The sequence below is a fragment of the Eretmochelys imbricata genome, chromosome 2 (assembly GCF_965152235.1).
Source record: "Eretmochelys imbricata isolate rEreImb1 chromosome 2, rEreImb1.hap1, whole genome shotgun sequence".
NCBI lineage: Eukaryota > Metazoa > Chordata > Testudines > Cheloniidae > Eretmochelys > Eretmochelys imbricata.
Window position 1 is genome coordinate 73921244 of NC_135573.1, and position 21445 is coordinate 73942688.

The window sequence follows — 21445 nt, forward strand, 5'->3', positions numbered from 1 at the left end:
GAGTAGGTATCCTAGCATGGAGCTTGCCACCATCCAGCACACTGTCTTTTGGGAAATTTTGGCAATGCCTGGTAGGGCAAAAACAAGTCATGGGGGAGTGACTGGGAGCACGGGGTCAAGTTCCCATTATGTAACTTTCTCCACGCCGTAATGCACTCTCTAGCCCACGATTTTCATACCTATTTGGAAAATCCCCGATACCCATATGGGACTCACTGCTGTCTGCCATCTGTGACAGAAGCTTGGAGCCTGCACAGCTCTGCACAATTGTCATGAGTACTGCAAGCAAAGGACACATGATCCTCCAGTATTTGCAGAGCCACAAGAGCAGCCCTGGGGAACATGACAATTTCCAGGAGGTCAGACAGAACAAACTGAGAACCAATTCAAGACTGTTCGTAGCATTTGTGGAGCAGCTGCAACCGGTGGAGTGCTTGCTTCTCTCAGCCTGAAAAATGAGCACTAACTGGTAAGATTGCATGATAATGCAGGTTTGCCATGACAAGCAGGGGCTGCAGAACTTTTGGATATGAAAGGACACATTTCTGGATCTGTGTGCCAAGGCAGCCCCAGCCCTCCAGAGCATGGACACCAAAATGGGAGCTGCACTGACAGTGGAAAAGCAGGTGGTGATTGCACTGTGGAAACTTGCAACACCGGATTGCTACCAGTCAATGCAAAATCATTTTGGAAAATCTACCGTGGGGCTATTGTCATGCAAGTGTGTAGGGCCATTAATCGTCTCCTGCTACACAGGAGTGAGACTCCAGGCAATGTGCAGGACATAATGGATGGATTTGCAGATATGGCATTCCCAAACTGAGGTGAAGCAATAGATGCCAACAATGATTCTGAGGGACCAAGCCTACCCCTTGCTCATGAAGCCATACATCAGCCACCTCCACAGCACAAAGGAAAGATTCAACTACCGACTCAGCAGGTGCAGAATGATAGAGGTTTTGGTAGATTGAAGGGGTGCTGGTGTTGTGTACTGACAAGACTGGATCTCAGTGAGAAAAATATCCCAATGGTTATAGCTGCCAGCTGTGTCCTTAATAATATCTGTGAAGCAACGAGGGAAAAGTTGCTGCTAGGGTGGATGGCAGAGGTGGAGTGGTTGTCTGCTGAGTTTGAACAGTCAGATACAAAGGCTGTCAGAAGAGCTCAACACAGAAGTATACAGTGCAGGGAGGCTTTGAAAGAGCACTAACAGTGAGCCACAATAATGTGTTGTGGTATACCATGCTCTACCTTATCATGCAGTTTGGGGGACTTTTGGGAATTATGTGGTGCTTGGTACACATGTAAGAATAACATCGACAATGCATCTATTATTTTTGTATTGCTTGCTGCACATTTATGATTATATATACTATGTTTGTCACTGATCCTGTGAGTTGTCAAAGTGTACAATCTTGTGTACAATCACAAGTAAGTAGATACTTTCAATACCGCCAGCCATTTTGCTTAAAAAAGGGGAAGGCACATTCATGCGCATTTCAGCTACACGTATGTCAACCGTGGCTCTCATAGGTCAATGTATGTTAAACTGTGGTTCTCTTTGACATCCCCTGGTGTGGAGTGGTAAGAGTAGGGATGCGGTCCGTGATGCTATGGGAAATGTTGGCCGGGGGTTGTAGGGAGATGCTATACTGCTGTTCTCCATGGACTGCAAAGGAGGTGAACTCGGGATTATTGAATCTGTGGGTCCACAAGAGTCTGAAGCCTCTGTGTTTGCTGCTGCAAAAGCCCCATTACGTCCTGGTGCATCTCCCTCTCTGACTCCTGGGCCTGTCTTCTATCCTTCTCCATAAAGTCTGCAATATTTGTCCTCCAGGCTCTCCGTTCGTGGTCTGATGCAGCACTGGCTTGCAGGATTCTAATTGAAAATGTCATTCCAAGTCCTCTTCTTTCTCTTGCTTAGCTAGCTCAGGCATTCCGCAGGTGTGAAGGGGGAACCCCTTAAGGCCGCTACAGATAAACACACAGAGGTAGCAGTGTCAGTGCAGTCACAATGGAAAGTGAAAGTTATGATTCAAAACTCCCTTCCCTTGCTCCCCTGAAGTTGTAAAGAAGAGAGGCTTACTGACACTTCTGCTTCGGAGTGCTTGTGCACAGTAACACTCACAGCACCAACCATGGTGAGTATGGAGTGCCAGGGGTGAGAGATATGCTCAGTTGCATAAAACAAAGAGTATAGAGCAATAGCACTGAATACTGCCACCATTTTCCACAGCAGTAGTGATTTTAGCTGATATCTCGCTCCTGATGGTAACAAAGACGCAAAAGGCACAGCTTCATCTGATGTCCCAAAGCTGCCAGGGTCCATATGCTGCTAGCCTGTGTACTGTAATGGTACCTGCCAAAGTGGCATTGGAAAGTGTCCTGAGGCAGAAGAAGAAATAAGGCTGCCATTCCTAAAAACCTTCGAGAGAGGACTGCAGAGTGCCTCCAAAGTTTTGTCAAGCTCTCAAGAGGGTTTAAGGGACATCCCTGTGTACATAAACAAATTGTTCCAGATGACCCTCTGCCTAACTGTACAGGGAAATGAAAAGCAGATAATGACTCTACCTCAAAGAATTTAAAGAAGAACTAGCTAAAGACAAAAAAAAATTATTATTACTTTTTGAAAGTACATCAGAAGCAGGAAGCCTGCTAAACAACCAGTGGGGCCAATGGACAACTGAGATGCTAAAGGAACACTCAAGAACGATAAGGCCACTACAGAGAAACTAAATTAATTCTTTGCAATGGTCTTCACGGCTGAGGATGTGAGGGAGATTCCCAAACCTGAGCTTTTTTTAGGTGACAAATCTGAGGAATTGTCCCAGATTGAGATGTCATTAGAAGAGGTTTTGGAACAAACTGATAAATTAAATGGTAATAAGTCACCAGGACCAGATGGTATTCACCCAAGAGTTCTGAAGGAACTCAAACGAGAAATTGCAGAACTATTAACTGTAGTTTGTAACCTATCATTTAAATCAGCTTCTGTACAAAATGACCGGAGGATAGCTAATGTGACACAAATTTTGAAAAAGGGCTCCAGAGGTGATCCCGGCAATTACAGGCCAGTAAACCTGACTTCAGTACCAGGTAAACTGGTTGAAACTACAGTAAAGAACAAAATTGTCAGACACATAGATGAACATAATTTGTTGGGGGAAGAGTCAACATGGTTTTTGTAAAGGAAAATCATGCCTCACCAATCTATTAGAATTCTTTGAGGGGGTCAACAAGCATGTGGACAAGGGGGATCCAGTGAATATAGTGTACTTAGATTTTCAGAAAGCCTTTGACAAGGTCCCTCACCAAAGGCTCTTAAGCAAAGGAAGCAGTCATAGGATAAGAGGGAAGGTCTTCTCATGGATTGGTAACCGGTTAAAAGATAGGAAACAAAGGGTAGGAATAAATGGTCAGTTTTCTGAATGGAGAGAGGTAAATAGTGGTGTCCCCCAGGAGTCTGTACTGGAATCAGTCCTATTCAACATATTCATAAATTATCTGGAAAAAGGGGTAAACAGTGAGGTGCCAAAATTTGCAAATGATACAAAACTACTCAAGATAGTTAGGTCCCAGGCAGACTGCGAAGAGCTACAAAAGGATCTCACAAAACTGGGTGACTGGGCAACAAAATGGCAGATGTAATTCAGTGTTGATAAATGCAAAGTAATGCACATTGGAAAGCATAATCCCAACTATACATTTAAAATGATGGGTCTACATTAGTTGTTACCACTCAAAAAAGAGAACTGAGTCATTGTGGAGAACTGAGTCTATGAAAACATCCAATCAATGTGCAGCGGCAGTCAAAAAAGCAAACAGAATGTTGTGAATCATTAAGAAAGTGATAGATAAGACAGAAAATATTATATTGCATCTATATAAATCCATGGTATGCCCACATCTTGAATACTGCGGGCAGATGTGGTCGTCCCATCTCAAAAAAGATATATTGGAATTGGAAAAGGTTCAGAAAAGGGCATTAAAAATTATTAGGGGTATGGATCGGCTTCCATATGAGGAGAGATTAATAAGGTTGGGACTTTTCAGCTTGGAAAAGACATGACTAAGGGGAGACATGATAGAGGTCTATAAAATTATGACTGGTGTGGAGAAAGTAAATAAGGAGGTGTTATTTACTCCTTCTCCTAATACAAGAACTAGGAGTCACCAATGAAATTAATATGCAGCAGGTTTAGAACAAACAAAAGGAAATATTTCTTCACACAACAGTCAACCTGTGGAACTCCTTGCCAGAGGATGTTGTGAAGGCCAAGACTATAACAGGATTCAAAAAACAACTAGATAAGTTCATGGAGGACAGGTCCATCTATGGGCAAGGATGGTGTCCCTAGCTTCTGTTTGCCAGAAACTGGGAATGGGTGACAGGGAATGGATCATTTGATTATCTGTTCTGTTCATTCCCTCTGGGGCACCTGGCATTGGCCACTGTCAGAAGACAGAATACTGGGCTAGACAGACCTTTGGTCTGATCCAGTATGGCCGTTCTTATGTTCTCTCTTTGTTCTACAGCTACCTCTTATAGTACGAGTAAATAAATGAAAAGTCGATAGCTGTGTCCTGCTAAATTGGGGATGCCATCACGGTAATAGGAAACTAACACACTTACCCAAGGCTCCTTTGCCTGCATTGGGCTTGCCCATGCTCGACTGCCAGAACTGACTGGACTGTGGTGGATGCTCAAACAGGTCCTAGCTCACATGTGCCCCATTCTCTTCCTCCTATTCAGCCTCGCTGTTTACACCAGGGGCCTGTGACTGCCTCCTCAGAGGTATCCATGGTCGTGTGCAAGGTGGTGGTGGGGTCTCCGCCAATTGTGGCATGCAGCTCTTAGTAAAAGCAGCAGGTCTGCGGCTCAACAGTGGATCAACTGTTGGCCTCCCTGGCGTTCTAGTATACCTGTCTCAGTTCCTTTGTTTTCACACAGCACTGCTGCTGATCCCCATCATAGTCCTTCTCCTGCAGCTCCCCATGCAATTTGCTCGTATATGTTCACATTTCTATGGCTGGTCCGTAGCTGTGCTTGTACAGCCTCTTCTCCCCACAGGCCCAGGAGATCCAGTAGCTCCTGTCTACTCCAAGACGATGTGTGTCTGGATTGTGTAGCCAGCACGGTCAGCTGGACAGTTGCACATAACTATGGAGAGCTGCTTGGTGTGCTTGCCAATCTGGACAATTAGGAAAAGTCATCTGAATAATCTGCAGGGCTTTAAAGGGGGAGAGGTCTTCCGGTTTGCGTAAACCATGGATTGTGGAGTTCACAACTGTGACCAGAGTGGTCAGTTTCAGGCATTGTGGAAGAGGTGCTAGAGGACTGTTCGTGTCAACATCGGTAACAGAGCATCTACATCTGCGCTGTGTCAACCTCAGTAAATTGACCATGACTCAATGCCACTTGGGGGGGTGGTGTCACTATAGTCGGCATAACTGAGAGTTTATATCAGTGGGAGACAAATGTACGCATACACACATGCACAACTAGGTCTACGCAAGGTGGCTTATGGGGACTTAACTTTGTAGTGTAGACCAGGCCTGAGAATAGATGGAAAAAATCATTCTATTTTTAAGGACAGTATTTTTAAGGTTTCTTTTTAAGTCAATATAACAGGAGAGACAGGCTGTTTTAACAAAATATATTGGGGATAAAAATGCTTTTCAGAAGGCTGCAGCTGTTTCAGTTTCTCCTTAAGGTAGCTTCAATTTTCCTAACTGCATGATCTTGAAAAGTAATCACCTACAGATGGTAAGATCATATCTTTGGCTTTGAGGCTACTGCCATATCTACTTTAGAAATAGTCACCATGCTGGCTTTGGAACTTTTGTAGAATTTTATCTGCTGGTTGAGCCTCCTTTCCCTTATCAGGATTCTCACACTGCTATTATAATATCTTCAAAGGAAGAATGTAAAGACAGTGCTCACTCCCTTTTTGATAGTGGGGATTTGCCTGTTGATTTCTTCTCCTCCTCTTTGTCTGGTTGAATATCTATTATATTGATAATGTTTTTAAATGTACACATTGTATCAAAGGGCTCTGAAGGAAAACAATCTCTCTTGTTGATCCTGGTCTGACTGATCAACCTCTGATTCAGAGAACTTGCCTTTATCAGTGGAGCACGTAAGGGAACTGAAGTTTTGCAAAAGATATTTCTTCCTTATTTTTTTATGATTTAAAAAAAAAGTTTATGAGTAACAGCAGAATGCAAATGATAGAGTTCTTTTCCTGTAAGACAGCGCCAAACTGAGGAACACACTGTTCCTGTGTTTCATTAACAGAGCAAGCCCAAGCTGCTACTTTATCATTATCAAACAGGCTGAGGTATTTTATGATAGCATTTTTTTAAAAAGCCTCATTGTCCAGAAAACAGCGACATGGGCAAAACATCTTCCTTCTGTCTAACAAAAGGAAACAGGAAAAGTGAAGTTAGAACTGTATTTGCCCCTTCAAACTTATGTTCAGGAAGCAGCAGGTATATTTGAACTTACTGCAACTATGAAATCCAAGTTGGGGGAACACTTTGGGATCACTCTTCTTGCCAAGTTTTATTAAGATTGATGCCTTCCCTACATGCTGCATTGGCTCCACCACCAAAAACCAAACATTGGCTACTGTCTCCCTACCAGATGCCTCCTACATCCAATACTCTGAACACGCAAGGGTTTTTGGGCTAAAACCAGAATTGACAAAAGCCTCCTTCAATCTCAGGATTGAGACATCTTACAAATTAGACAACTTCTGTTTTTTATGCCTGTTTAGAACAAGTCAACTGTGACACTTCAGGTAAATGAGACATTTCCTGTGAGTCATCTCCAGAGAAAATCCTTTTTTGTTTATGGTTGGAACTTCAGAAATTCGTAATATACAGGACGAACTAACAACTACAATTAATGTTCAGTGTGCCTCTTAGTTCTCTACTCCAAAAACTTCTACCTGAATCGGCAAAAGTAGCTTTTACTGTTGCAGGCAGAACTTTTAGCAGGAAGTAGAAGGCACGGCTTATAATCCAGAGTTTAATGACAAAAAAACTGAATTGCCCCTGGTAGCCATCAAGAAAAGGAGAACCCACGTGTGATGGAGATTCTGTAAGACAAGGTTTCTAGTAAGTATTCATTTAAATTTTCATCATTGGCAACGGACTCTAAGGTGCCACAAGTACTCCTTTTCTTTTTGCGAATACAGACTAACACGGCTATTACTCTGAAACCGGACTAATTTCTGTGCTCCTCTTCACTCGCTTCTCCCTGCTGACCAGTGCCAAGGGAACAAAGACTGATCACATCTGCCTTGTAAGGTTTTGTTTCCCTGCAGACGGTGGTAATTCTCAGTAAAATAAATTCCCTTCAGTGAGGATTGTAAATACACATTTTAAGTTTAACACAATGTATGAAACATTAACTAGGTGAAAAAAACTGATCCAATGTATAAAGCAATTAGTGCCCGATCTTACACATTCTCTTTCACACATGAAGTTCCATTGAGTCAGTGGGACTACTCATAAAAAGACTGTTCGTGTGAATAAGGAATATTTTTTGTGACAGAACTAAAATTAGTATTTGTCTTAATGTTACAGTAACACAGGATTCTGTATATAAAAGTGTTTAGGGACAAATCCAAACACTGCTTCCAAAAATATGCATGCATGTTTCCTGCAGGACCCATTTGCTTATGCAACATTTTTGTCTTTTTATGTCAAGTTGTGATTTGTGCTCAACAAATGTCCACATACAAACTCATCCTCTGAAACTGTAGATAATGTGAAGAGTAAATTCTTTAAACACTGGCTCCTAAATTATGCATGTAAGTTTTGCGCATGCACAAATCAGCACTGGTGTGTCTAATGACCTTATTCACATGCTCAGGTGATCAATCTGTGTGCACAAAGATTCAGTGCAAAACTCTAGAGAGTAATTTGAAGAACATATTTGAAAATGTTGCCCTACAGATTTAACTTACACCAACAGAAGCAGTCCTCTCTTAACTCACCCCATTCTGCATCACACTGCAAGCACCTCAAAAGAGTGGATGAACTTACATACTGTGCCATGTGTTCCAAGTATATCTGGGTGATTTAAGGATGAGGTGGCGGCCTTTGCCATGACTTTCTTTGTTGATATAGGTCAAACCTCAACCTTATTTTAACATCCTATTTTCTTATTCAGTTTCCTTTGTTTCTGATTGATGTTATAAATAAAATAAATGTGTAAATAAGCTCATTTTAAAAATAGAAGAAGTTCTATTTAAACAGTGTTTTGGTGTTTTCAGATGCTTTTTTCACCTGTTCACATGTTAAAAAATAGCTTTATTTTAGAAAATGAAGTTCTGCCAGTTTTTCTTTAAAGGCCACAGCTGTATTTCATTATGACAAATTACACTCATTGTAGACTCGTACGTACTTCTGTCCACATCCACAGTCCTATTGATTCCTGTTTTCTAACTAGTGGTGTCTGGAATGCTGAATCATAACGCTGATGTGATGGAATCATTTATTAACGTTATAGAAGTGAATCTTACACTATTCAAAGCTTCATTTTATCCACTGTATATGATTGTGTTCCCTACTTAAAAGGATCATCTAAAGTCTTGGTCCAACACTTTAAACTGTGATATTTATTTATTTTTAAAGTCAAGTACCCTATTCTAAGCTTGAAAAAAAAAATCACTGTTTGTTTTACCTTTTCTAACGTTACTAGCCATATATATTATAACACAGTAACAAAAAATATTCAGTTCATAACATATTGGGTCAAATTAATCCACGGAGTAACTCCATTGACTTCAATGGATTTACATCAGGGATAGATTTGTCCCATTATCTTTGGAAGAGACATATGAACATGTTTTTCCCTCATGTTTTTTCCTCCTTCAAATTATAAAAATGTTTATTCAATCCAAAGGTAGTGGAGGATATTTTATTACTCTTAAATAACAGTTTAACCAAATAACCCGCACTCCTGCACTATTTTTTTAGTGTAGTGGAGGAAACATCCACTAAATACAAGACAAGTTTCAAACTTATGTAAAATTACGACTTCCAAATTATAACCTTTTTTAAAAACAAGAAAAATGGTTTACTTTAACAACATCCAGGCCAACTTCATTTAACATTTGGCTGAGTGAGGAAGGAAGACAATTTGGCATCAAAACAACACCAAAATGATGTAAAATGGGACTGCAGATCAGATATCACGGAATTTTGCCACTATCCACCAGTCTTTAAAAATAAGCCTTTACAACAACAGAAATTATGAGAGCACCTCTAACAATTCTGAAATGCCCCATGCATAAATATTCTGACTTCATAAGATGATCTTTTGCCAATATGAAGAACCCTGTGGGGGTTCAGTGATTGCTCAGTGCTTAAGGAGCTTGCAAAAGATGTGCTTTTTTCTGTGTTGGGTTCCAAGAGACTATGCATAAATAGAGATTACATACCTGTAAACTAGAAGTTCTTCAAGCTGTGTGGTCCTTATCTGTATTCCACATGTGGGTACACATGTGCACCATGTGCCTGAGTCCAGAAATTCTAGCAAGCATTTTCCATTGGCCCACACATGCGCAGATCTCCTTGTGCTCCTGAGGGCAGAAGAGGCAGTGCAGGCCGACACCTCTCCAATTCCTCCTCCTAATGCAAATCCAGAGAGGTACGGAGCAGAGGGAATGGAGGGCAAGTAGTGGAATACAGATACAGACCGCAAATTGAAAAGAACTTCCAGTTACCTGTAAGTAACTGCCATTTCTTCTTCAAGTGCTGGTACCTGACCCCCCCTTGCATCCCAGGACTCTGCAGGGCTGGAGGGTCCGAGTCAGTGTTAAGCTGGAACCTGGGGTCCAAAGCCTATTGATTTCTCATGTGCACGCAGTCCCAGCTTGACTTGGGTCCCAGAAGACCTCTGGATATATCCCAGAGTTCCTGGCAGAAGAGGAGCGGTGCTGCAGGCAGCAGCACAGTGGCTGGAAGCACCATTACTGCCTGGCCAAACCCGCTCCCTGTTCCTGTTCCTCTTGCGGCAGAAGCTCCGGCTCCTCCTTGCTGCTGCTGCACGGAGCTTGCCTGGAGCAGGGAGCAAAGTTGACAGGCACGAAGTGGCTTTGACCGCCAGGATGTTGCAGGTCATCCCACCCCCAACCATGCTGAACTGGGACCCCTGCCGCTCCTGGCCCCTCCTCCACCCCTGCTCTCCCTGGGGCTGTGTGTGCAAAGGCACCTGGGCAGCGTGCACTGTGAAGGCAGTGAGTGGGAGCAAGCCCCAAAACTTCCTAACAGCCTTCCTGGGACCTCTTATCCCTACCCCCTGAAGTGCGGCAGGGGCAAGGATGCCCGGTGGGAAGAGGTGACGCAGATACTTTTACCTACTGCTGTTTGGGATAACACCTGAGATGACTATGAGAAAGATATTAGCAGAAAAAAAGTTTTCTATTTTTCAGTTTGTATAGACCTTGGGTGGTGGGGAGAAGAGCAACAGCCCTACCCTAAAAAGTCTCCAAACTGCTGACCCAATGCCACAACGCCTACACGCTACAACCAATCCTTCACTCTAAAAATACAGTCATCTTATGCTGCCCTCAGTCCAGAAAAGTTAAACAGTTCAGCCAAAGTTATATTTTGACAAGTTCCAGAGAAAGTTAACAATGCGTGCTACAGTTGAGTTTGTGGAGTGGAATAGAGTTAGCAGTGAAAATGATAACCAGCCATTTACTGTAGTCTTACTGATAAGTAGTGAGTGATTTATTTTACTTTTTTCAGACACACTATCTTTCCATGGAGTATCTGCTGAGTACTGCACAGTTAGAATAGACTTTTCCACCAACAGGGATATGCCCAAACTAAAGACAACACAGGAATATTTCTGACTCACCTTACCCCACCAGAAAATGTATTTAATTGGTATTATCATTGTAAACGGTTTTTCATGAATCCTAAACATGAAAATATGAAATGAAAAACAAAATCAAAGCCCACAGCAACACAAGCAGGTATTACATTTCCTTGTTACCTAACCTAGCATTACATTAACGTGTCTGTCAAAAATTCTCACAAGCCATCAGAGACACAAGGCCTGACTCTCTGGAGCCTTTTCTGTAATAACGTGATGAATGGTCTGATAAAAATACCTTATCTTTTAACACTACGGCTGGTGCAACCAACTTATTGTACTTACCAGGGAGGATAGATGTGGACAATATCCTGTGGGCCTCCCTTGAGTTGAGCTGCTGTTTCCTTTGTAAAGAGAACTTTAACTCTGGGCTCAGACTCAACGACAACCTCTTCAGAGGAGCTGTCAGCAGACAGCGGTCCCAACTGCTGGCAGAGAGCAACCTGCATAGCGCATTCCTCTTGTACCTCTAAGATCTTCACAATTAATACACCGGATTTGCCTCCTGGAAAGTAAGCAAAGTGACAAAAACAAAATAAAAAGTTAGGAAGACGAGTCCTACAGACCAGAGTAGTGGCACACAGATTCACATCCCACTGTCAGACTCCTCTCATTTCTTTTGACAAAGTAGTCAAAACTGCTTGGACGTGTTAAACAACCAAAGTGAAATAATACAACACCAGGCTACGAACCTGCTTTCTTAAAAACCACATCATCACAAAACATATTCTATATAGATGTCATGAACTGAACAAAGCATTAAAGTCTCTCTATGTATTCCAAATACTGAGGACAGTACCATACACCATTTAAAAAAAACAACACTATTTTTGAAGCAGTTTGTATACACCTTGGGTGTTGGGGAGAAGAGCCACCCAAGGTGTATACAGAAGAAACAGTGTCGTGCCAAGAATTGGATGTAGTACTCTAGCTGGGACCTCACCAGTGCCAAGTAAAGCAGGACATTTACCATCCATGTATTACATACAACACTCCTGGTCATATTAGTCTTTTTTTTGCAGCTGCATTACATTGATGACTCATCTTCCGTTTGTGATCCACTATAACCCCCAGATCCTTTTCAGCAGTACTAACATCTAGCCACTTATGCCCCATTTTGTATTTGTGAATTTGATTTTACCTTCCTAAGGACACTTTATTGAATTTAATCTTGTTGAATTCAGACCAATTTTTCAATTTGTCAAGGTCATTTTGCAGACTACTCCAGGCCTCCAAAGTGCTTGCAACCCCTCCCAGCTTGGGGTCATCTGCAGATTTTATAAGCACACACTCTAACCCATTTTCCAAATCATTAATGAAAATATTACATAGTACCAGACCCAAAACTGACCTCTGCGGGACCACAGTAAATATACTCTCCCAACTTGACTGTACACCATTGATAACTACGCTTTGAGTACAGTCTTTCAACCAGTTGAGCACCCACCTATAGTAAATACAACTAAACCACATTTCCCTTGTTTGCTTATGAGTATGTCATGGGGAACTGTGTCAAAAACCTCACTAAAATCCAGATATATCACTACTGCTTCCCTCCGATCCATTAGGTCAGTTAATTGATCAAAAATGGAAATTAAGTTGTTTTGACATGATTTGTACTCAACAAATCCATGCTGACTACTCCTTACAACCTTATTATCCTCCAGGTAATTGATTGTTTAATAATTTGCTCCAGTATCTTTCTGGGTATTGAAGTTAGGCTGACTGGTCTATAGTTCCCCAGGTCCTTGTTGTTCCCCTTTTTAAAGATAGGTACTATGTTCGTCCTTCTCCAGTCTTCTGGAACCTCTCCAGTCCTCCAGGAATTTTCAAAGATAACTGCTTCAGCTAGTTCCTTACGTAACCTAGGATGAATTTCTAAGTTAGATGTAACTTATCTAAATATTCTTTTAACCTGTTCTCTCTCTAGTTTGGCTTGCATTCCTTCCCCTTGGTTGTCAATATTAATTGTGTTGAGTATCTGGTGATCATTAGTCTTTTTAGTGAAGCACCTCAGCTTTCTAGATGTTATCAGTTATTAGCTCTCCTTCCCCACTAAGTAAAGGACATACACTTTCCTTCATTTTTTTCTTACTCCTAATGTACTTCAAGAACCTCTTCTTGCTGTTTATGGCCCTTCTAGGTGCAACTCATTTCGTGACTTAGCCTTTATGATTTTTTCCCTACATACTTGCGCTGTTCTTTTGTACTCCATCAATTTGACCTTGTTTCCACTTTTTGTAGGACTCCTTTTTGATTTCCAGGTCATTAAAGAGCTCCTGATGGAGCCATATTGGCTTCTTACTAGTCTTCCTATCCTTCCTTGCAGTTGTGCCCTTAATATTGTCTCCCTTAGGAACTGCCAGCTCTCCTGAACTCCTTTTTCCCCTAGATTTTCCTCCCATTGGACCTTACCTACCAGTTCTCTGAGTTTGTTAAAGCCCATTATCCTTATTCTGCTGCCCTTACTCCTTCCTTTTCTTCAAATCACGAAATCTATCTTTTCATGATCACAATCACCCAAATTGCCTTTCACCTTCAGATTTGCTAACAATTACTCTCTGTTGGTCAGAATCAAGTCTAAAATGACTATCCCCCAGTTACTTCCTCCACTTTCTGGAACAAACAATTGTCCTGATACATTCCAAGAATTGACTGGAAATGTTGTGTTTTGCTCTACCACTTTCCCAACATATGTCTGGGTTAAAGTCCCCCATTACTATCAGGTCCTGCGTTGTGGATATTTCTGTTATTTGTTTCAGAAATGCCTCAACTACCTTCTCTTCCATTTTCCTGCTTTGGTGGTCTATAATAGACTTCTCCCATGACAGCACCCCTATTGTTAACACTTTTATCTTTATCCAGAGACTCTCAACTGGTCTGCCTCCCACCTTCTTCTACATCTCCTAACAATTATATATATATATCCTTTATGTGTAATGCAATCCTCCTCCCTCTTTTTCCCGCCTGTACTTTCTGAACAAGCTATACACCTCTATACCAATATTCCAGTCATAAGACTTTAAATCATAACTTAGTTATGTACTAATACTTCCAGTGCTTCCTGTTTATTCCCCACACTCCTTGCATTTGTGTAGAGATCTAAAAATGTCCAAAAACCCTGAAATGGGACTTTTCAACCTCATCAAAACACTTTGTTTCAATTTTCATTTCAAAACAAGTTTTTATCAAAAGCAGCAGATTTCAATGAAACATTTTGCTTTCAACAAATCAGCGTTTTCTGATGGAAAACATTCTGCCAGAATTTCTCATCGGTTCTACCCAGGAGACCTGAGTTCTGTTCCCAGCTCGGCCTGTTGGATGATCTTGGGCAAGCCACTTCAGCTCATAATGCCTCATTTTCCTCTTTTGTAAAGCATTTTGAGATCTACTGATGAAAAGTGCTATTCAAGAACTGGATTTTATTCTATTATTATTACACGTCTTTCTCCGCCTCTCAGGACACATTGTTAGGTTAAAATCTAACCTCAAGAGTTATCTAAAACAGTTAAGTTCTGCTTATGCACAAGCTTCCAATAAACCTATGATGCCAAAGTCTGGGCAGGTTTTCAGTGCCTAAAAACAAACTTTAGAATATTCATGCTCTCATGAACTATCTTGAGAATATTCACACTTTCGTGAATTATACTTGAATGCTTGTTGTGGTTCTCAGCTAACTCTAAACCATGTGGTATTCATAAACAGATTTTCCCACCACAAAAATTCCCTGCCTTTAAAGTAATTGGATGTTTCCTTCACTAGACCTACCCCACAATTTTAATATTCATGTATTCTAAAAACCATTTGAGTCACTCAAATTAACTTCAAACACACACAAAAATTATAATCAAACTTTTTTTTCAAATTAAAAAAAAAAGAAGAACTAGTGAGGCCAATCTAGCATTTGAAATATCCAGCTCTAATAAACGAAGTTTTGCCATTTTGACTATGCAGCATATAATTAGGTCAGCTGATCCAGCAGTAAGTTCAGAAAATTTCTGTAGGACAAGATGATGATCTGACAAGGTGAAACACACTGGGTTCTGTTTTTTAATAATATACATGAAAATGAGCCAGATTTGAAAATACCAAAATATTCTCAAATTAATTCTTAACTTTATATGAAACCCTAGAAAAGACAAGAGAAACCCCATTCCCACAATTCTCAGGTTGTTCTTCAGTCTGAAAATTGACACAAGACAGAGTTAATATTGTACAAAGAAGAACATTTCCTCACCAAAAGAAATGTGTAACCAGCTACTTCAGGATCCCAATTAAGCCTTGCACATGGCAGAAATACAAAGTATACAGAACCACAACCTATTTAATTATTTATATCCATACAGATAGTTACATTTAATTACTCAGAAACTGTGCTCTTACTCCTGTTGACAGAATGCTCTCTCAAAAACCAGGAGAAGCAGCCTGGATTGCTGGCAAAAGATGAAATGGGAAAGTACAGAATGCAGCTTTAATGTTTAATTCATTTGGCTCTTGGATTTTTATGCCAATTAAATCATCAAATGTGTCTGCTTGCGCATCGAGGCTGTGTGTACGGGCGAGGAGGTGGACTGGACAGCTGTAATTTTGGCAGCTTCAAGCTTGGTTGTTTAGTTTGTTTGCGTGAGGGTGTCACTTGCAGTGTTTTCCTTTCTACTTCGGATAATCTATGGAAATTCTTGTCAAACTTCTGAAGACCTCATTCTACTGTATTCCACTGCCAAGGCAGAATTATGTTTTTGCATTCAGTGATGCAGTACCTAGGGAAAGTAAGCTTAGAGGTATGTTGGTAGCAATTCTGCATAACAAGGAGGTAGGTTTCTTAGAACTAACCAACCATTTATGTTAACAACAAGAAAAATACTTTAATGGTATGCAGGAATCCTGACTACCATAGGTGCTGTCTTCCTGATTTCCTGGAGGGTACTTAACCCCTGCCCCCAGGCCATGCTCCCACTCCATCCCTTCCCCCGCTCCGCCTCTTCCCATCCCATTCTGCCTCCTCCTCTGAGGGCACCCCATAGACAACTGGTACCTCCCCATATGGTGGGGGGAGGGCACGATCTAAAGGGGAGGTCACATGCGCCCCTCCAGCCAACATCCCCCACCCAGCTGAGGGCCACCACGCTCTCCCAGACATGTTACGTGCAGCAGGGGACACTCTGACCTCCCTCTGCACCTGGCCCCCAGCATGTTCTGGCACTCTCCCTGGTGTGAAGGAGCTTGGGAGGGGAGGAGAGGGGAGCCTCTTCTAATGCTCTGCAGCCCAGCAGCTGCCTGAGATAGCCTGCCCAGGCTCGGCTGCCGGGGACCACGGCTGAGCGAGCCGGAAATGTGCTGGGGGAGGGGGTCTCAGACTTGCTCATCCCCAGTCCCTGTCACCCAAGCCCAGATGGGGAGCAGAAACCGCCTCCCCAGCCAGGCTCTCTCAGGCAGCTGTCAACCCACTATGCTGCAGAGCAATGTCCCTGCAGCCAGAAGTGGCTGGTCCCAGCCCTTCCACTCCCTGGCATCTGGAGAAGTTCCCCTGACCTTGCCCAGCCCTCCCCCTGCTCTTCCCGCCCCATTCTGCGCTCTCCCCTGCTTCTTTCTGCTCCTGCTCCTCCCCTTACCCCCAGCGCCTCCTGCATGCCACTGAATAGCTGATCCACGGCAGGCAGGAGGCGATGGGGAGGGGGGAGCTGATTGGTGGGGCCTGCCACCAGCTGGAGGCACTGAGGGGTAGATGTGAGGAGGGGTCCACCAGTGGGTGCTGAGCACCCACTATTTTTTTTCTGGAGCGCTCATGGAGTCTGTGCTTATGCTGACTACATGGACTGAATACGTTGAAGCAATAGCTATGAAACTGTATCATGTAGAGGGATTATACTGAGGACAAAATATAAAATAGATGCTATGCTAATTGGTCAATTATTAAATATGTATATAGATAAGATGTGACTAGAGCTAATTAAACAGACTTACTATTTTACCTACTCAATTAAAACTTTGATTCTGCCATCTGCAGGAATCTTCTTGAAAACTCAAAAATAGTGTTTTTCCAAATTGTCCGTGTCATACAGGGGACGAATACAGGACTATAATTTTTGAAAAACTGTTTGTGAAATTCTTGGAACTACAAGCTTTTCTCTATTTTTTGTCTTAGCTGAATGAAGAGGACTATTGAGTAAAACTATCTATCCAGTTTATATTTTACATCTGTCTCTATAATCTGTGAGACCAGGGCTGTTAAATTCAGTCTGCCAGAAAAGCTGCAATTCAGCAAAAATAAGAATGATACAGTATCTTCAGTGGTGGACTATTAAAGAGTCTATTTAATAAACAATATACAAAGAGCTCATTAATATTGACTCTTTAAAAATGCAACTTATTTATTCTTCAAGTATTAGGTTCTGACTCAAAGCCCATTGAGGTCAAAGCTGTTACATGAAATAAGCAGTCTCCCATAAAACCGTAAACAGATGAATTATAAATTATGTAGAAACGCAAGGGACAATTCAAGTGTATGATAATTACTTGCAAAGATTAAATAAAAAAGCCATTTAATTGGGCTCCAAAGGAGGCTTGGAGAGTGAAAGTGAAAACTATGGGTCCTGTTTGCTCCCCACCACCACTGAGGCTAACAGAAGCTGTAGGTGTCCTAAATTACACTGCAGCTCATTCAGTCCCAGGGAAAATGAGGCAGAGTAAGTTTCTCAGGACAAAACAGCATAGACAGTCTTGGGAAAGAATTTACGCATCTCTTCAGAAGAGATACACCAGTGTGAAAATTATGGTGATGAGGGAATTCAAGGGAAAAGGATAAGAGGAAGGGGAGATATATGAAGTACTAAGTCAACAAAAATTGAAATTCATATGCTCATATTTCTCTCTCTCTCTCTCTCACACACACACACAGACACCCCGCAAGATTTAAACAGCCAAAGTAATGCATAATAAATAGAGCCATGCAAATCTATGGATATTTGTGGACCATGTTTGCGGATCGCACATGGATGCGGATCAAAATTTTGTATCCACTGAGGGCTCTAATAATAAGGTCAAGCTATAATCAGTGCCAGGAGAAATCCAGGGGCACAGAATTCCCACAAAAATCAAGACCAAGAAATCTTAATGTAACACCCTAGAAAACAAGGAAAGTTGTTTTCCAAATTAAACCATAATTTAAAGCAAAATTATTAAATATTTTTGTTCCTGTTTTGTGCAAAGGTAGTCTGGACAGCATATGTTTGGTTTTATCATGTGAGCAGCCAAGATCTACACCTTTTGAGCTGATATCACCTGAGTGGGGTGACAGCTCAGCTTCTGAGAAGGACAGATACTTCAGGGAAAGCAATTACGGATAGTCACTTATGATCAAATATAATAAAAAAACTACAGAACCAAATTATATGATTTACAGATTACAAGTAGTTTTGTAATATACTTGATGTAACCAAATAATTAAAATAAATAATTTAACAGTCTGAATTTCCTAGGATTTTTGCCATTTTGGCTCCCAAGAAAATGAAATACATTCTGTTGGATTTCTATTGATTCTGCCTGTAACAGTTCATGGAATAAAATCTTATGGAAATGCAAACAATCCCGTAAACATAATATTGCTGATAGAATGTGTAGTGCTAAGAAATAAGCCCATATTCTGGGGCTGCTTTAGAAGAACTGATGGAGTTCAACTGTTTTCAACTTGAGAGGATGAAGTACTTTTTTTTGTTGCATTTTTAGTTTAAAAAAAAAGACAGTTAATGATAAGCTCTCCATTTGTCCCTGCTGGTTACTAATTTTAAAATGAGGCAATATTTTAGTCCACATTGTTTAACTTCTGTTTGTCTAATTTGGGCCTGATTTTGCATGGCACAGAGCACCACTTGGAGGGGGTGCTGAATGCCTTCAATTTCCATTATATTCAGTGGAGCAATGGCCTATTCTATACTTCCCAGATTCAGGCCACATATTTATATTTTTCTTCTCAAGTTAAAAAAAATGTCTTGAATATTTCTTTTTTACATCAGTAGTTTTTCAACATGGCTTCTCTTCCTTTGCTCCTCCTCCTTCCTGCAGTAGAAATCTCCAGGCATGGGTACTTCAAACTCAGCCAGCAGCTGAATGCCAATCCAAAGCCAATGTCTCAAAACTAGGAAGCAGAGTGGGGCTTCAGGGGACTTCACAGCATAACTGTCTTGATGTTAGTCAGCTCTAAAGAGATCATATTTCTTCATGTGGTGATAATTTCTGAACCCATTCATAAGTTCTATTTTTGAGAAAATAAAGACTATAGATGCAAGACTACCTCTTTACCCCACTTACGGACATATGGAAGAGGCTGTCTGAATTTGGCCCTATTTGAAAAGTTCTGTGCTCTTTAAGAAATTATTTATGGTGTTTTGAGTGATTGAACATACCATTATTCTTTCTCATAGGAAGGCCCAACTTCCTTGTAAAAAACCAAGCAAAAAAGAGAAAGTTACTTACCTTATAGAAAAAACGTTTACTTAGCTTTTCGTAACTGTTGTTCTTCGAGATGTGTTGCTCATGTCCATTCCATTCTAGGTGTGTGTGCACCCACGTGCCCAGCCGTCAGAGAGTTTTGCCTTAGCAGTATCAGTAGGGCTGGCTGTGGGACCCTCTGGAGTGCTGCGCTCATATGACGGTATATCAGGCACCGCTGGCCCTATGCCCTCTCAATTCCTTCTTGCCGGAACTCCGACAGAGGGGCAGGAGGGCGAGTAATGGAATGGACATGAGCAACACACCTCAAAGAACAACAGTTACGAAAAGGTACATTTTTCTTCTTTGAGTGTGTAGCCCATAGGATTACTTTGCTAGCTATTATATCCTACTAATCCAGCCAGCCATAGCAAATAATAAGTTTGTCTTTCTGAATTAATCCATTTTATTCTTATATGTTATCAGTATTAATTCCTATGAATTTAGGATGTGTTGAGGCATATGATATATTTTTCCTAATAATTATACATAGAATAAGTTTTGCTGAAATGCAAGAAGCCTACCAGCCTATATCCTGTAAGATCCGCTAAATAGCTAAAAGTATAATTAGTTAAGAGTAAAAAGAACAAGAGTACTTGTGGCACCCTGAGAGACTAAAAAATTTATTAGAGCATAAGCTTTGATACATCTTTGGCTCAGATAGGAATGGTTACTGTTTTTCAGTCATAAATTTCATAGCATTTATTATTCTGTTAATCTCAATGAAGCTTTTATCAATTTGGTATTTTCCTCAGTGTAAGTGTTTTGCAAAGCACCCCGAGAGTCCTCTCCCGATACAGAACTCTCTGAGTTCTCGGACTCTGTAGTCTGAATTGGACAAGAACCTATAAATCTTCTGGTCAGATGCGATCAGTGGTGAGCCATAACAACTAACCCATAAAATTCAGGTCAACAAGTGCTTGCTCATGTCGATTCCATTCTAGGTGACTCACAAGGAGTATCTATGGAGGTTGGCTCGGAGTTCACAGCTTTGCGGCTCGCAGTATTGCTCTGCCAAATACAGCGTTGTCCCGGGCCTGCTGAGTAAGTGCGTAGTGGGATGTAAAGGTATGGACAGACGACTAGGTGGCCGCCCCACAGATGTCCTGGATAGGCACTTGGACCAGAAAGGCTGCTGAACAGGCCTGCGCCTTGGTAGAGTGGGCGGTGATGATCGCCAGGGGCAGCACCTTGGCTTGATGATAGCAGAAGCGAATGCAGGCTTTCCAAGAAGAAATTTTTTGAGCAGATACAGGGTGACCTTTCATGCTGTTGGCCACAGTTGCGAATAATTTCCTTACAGAATGGCTTGATTCTGTCAATGTAGGAGGCCAGAGCCCACCTGACGTCCAGGGCACGTAGCTGTGCTCCTTCTCCAACTTATGGATCTTCGGAAAGAAGACTGGTAAGTAAACGTCTTGGCTCGAATGAAACTGAGATACTACCTTGGGAAGGAAGGCCAGATGTGGTCTTAGCTGGACCTTGTCCTTGAAGAAGACCGTGTAAGGCAGCTCCGAGGTGAGTGTCCGAATCTCGGACACCTAACGGGCTGATGTCACCATGACCAGGAATGGAACCTTCCAGGAGAGGAGAAGGAGACAGCAGGAAGCCAGAGGCTTGAAGGGGGAACCCGTGAGCCAAGACAGCACCAGATTCGGGCCCCACGGAGGAACAGGATCGCTGATATGTGGATAGAGGCACTCCAGCCCCTTAAGGAATCTGGCCGTAATATCCTGAGAGAAAACCGACCTGCCCTCGAGCAGCGGGTGGAAGGCTAAGATGGCCGCTAGATGGATCTTGATCGATGAGAATGACAAGCCCTGGAGCTTGAGACGCAGGAGGTAGTCTAGAATGAGTTGCAATGCAGCTCACTCGGGACAGACACCCTTATCCGCCCTCTAGCAGGTGGACTGCTTCCATTTGGCCAGGTAGGTTCCTCTGGTGGAGGACTTTCTACCTCCCAACAGGACTCGCTGGACCTTAGCCAAGCGCTGCCACTCCTGTGAATTTAGCCACACAGCAACCAAGCTGTCAGATTAGTGCCGCCAGGTTTGGGTGCAG

General features: G+C 41.9%; 1 protein-coding gene across 4 annotated transcripts in view; it reads right to left on the minus strand.

The window, feature by feature from the left end:
- SPIDR (scaffold protein involved in DNA repair) overlaps window positions 1-21445 on the minus strand; it is a 332345-nt gene that overhangs the window by 187217 nt on the left and 123683 nt on the right. For all 4 annotated transcript variants that reach the window (XM_077810302.1, XM_077810303.1, XM_077810301.1 and 1 more), the window contains exon 8: window positions 11183-11402. In XM_077810302.1, the coding sequence (XP_077666428.1) occupies window positions 11183-11402 (220 nt within the window). The remainder of the gene's footprint in view (window positions 1-11182; window positions 11403-21445) is intronic.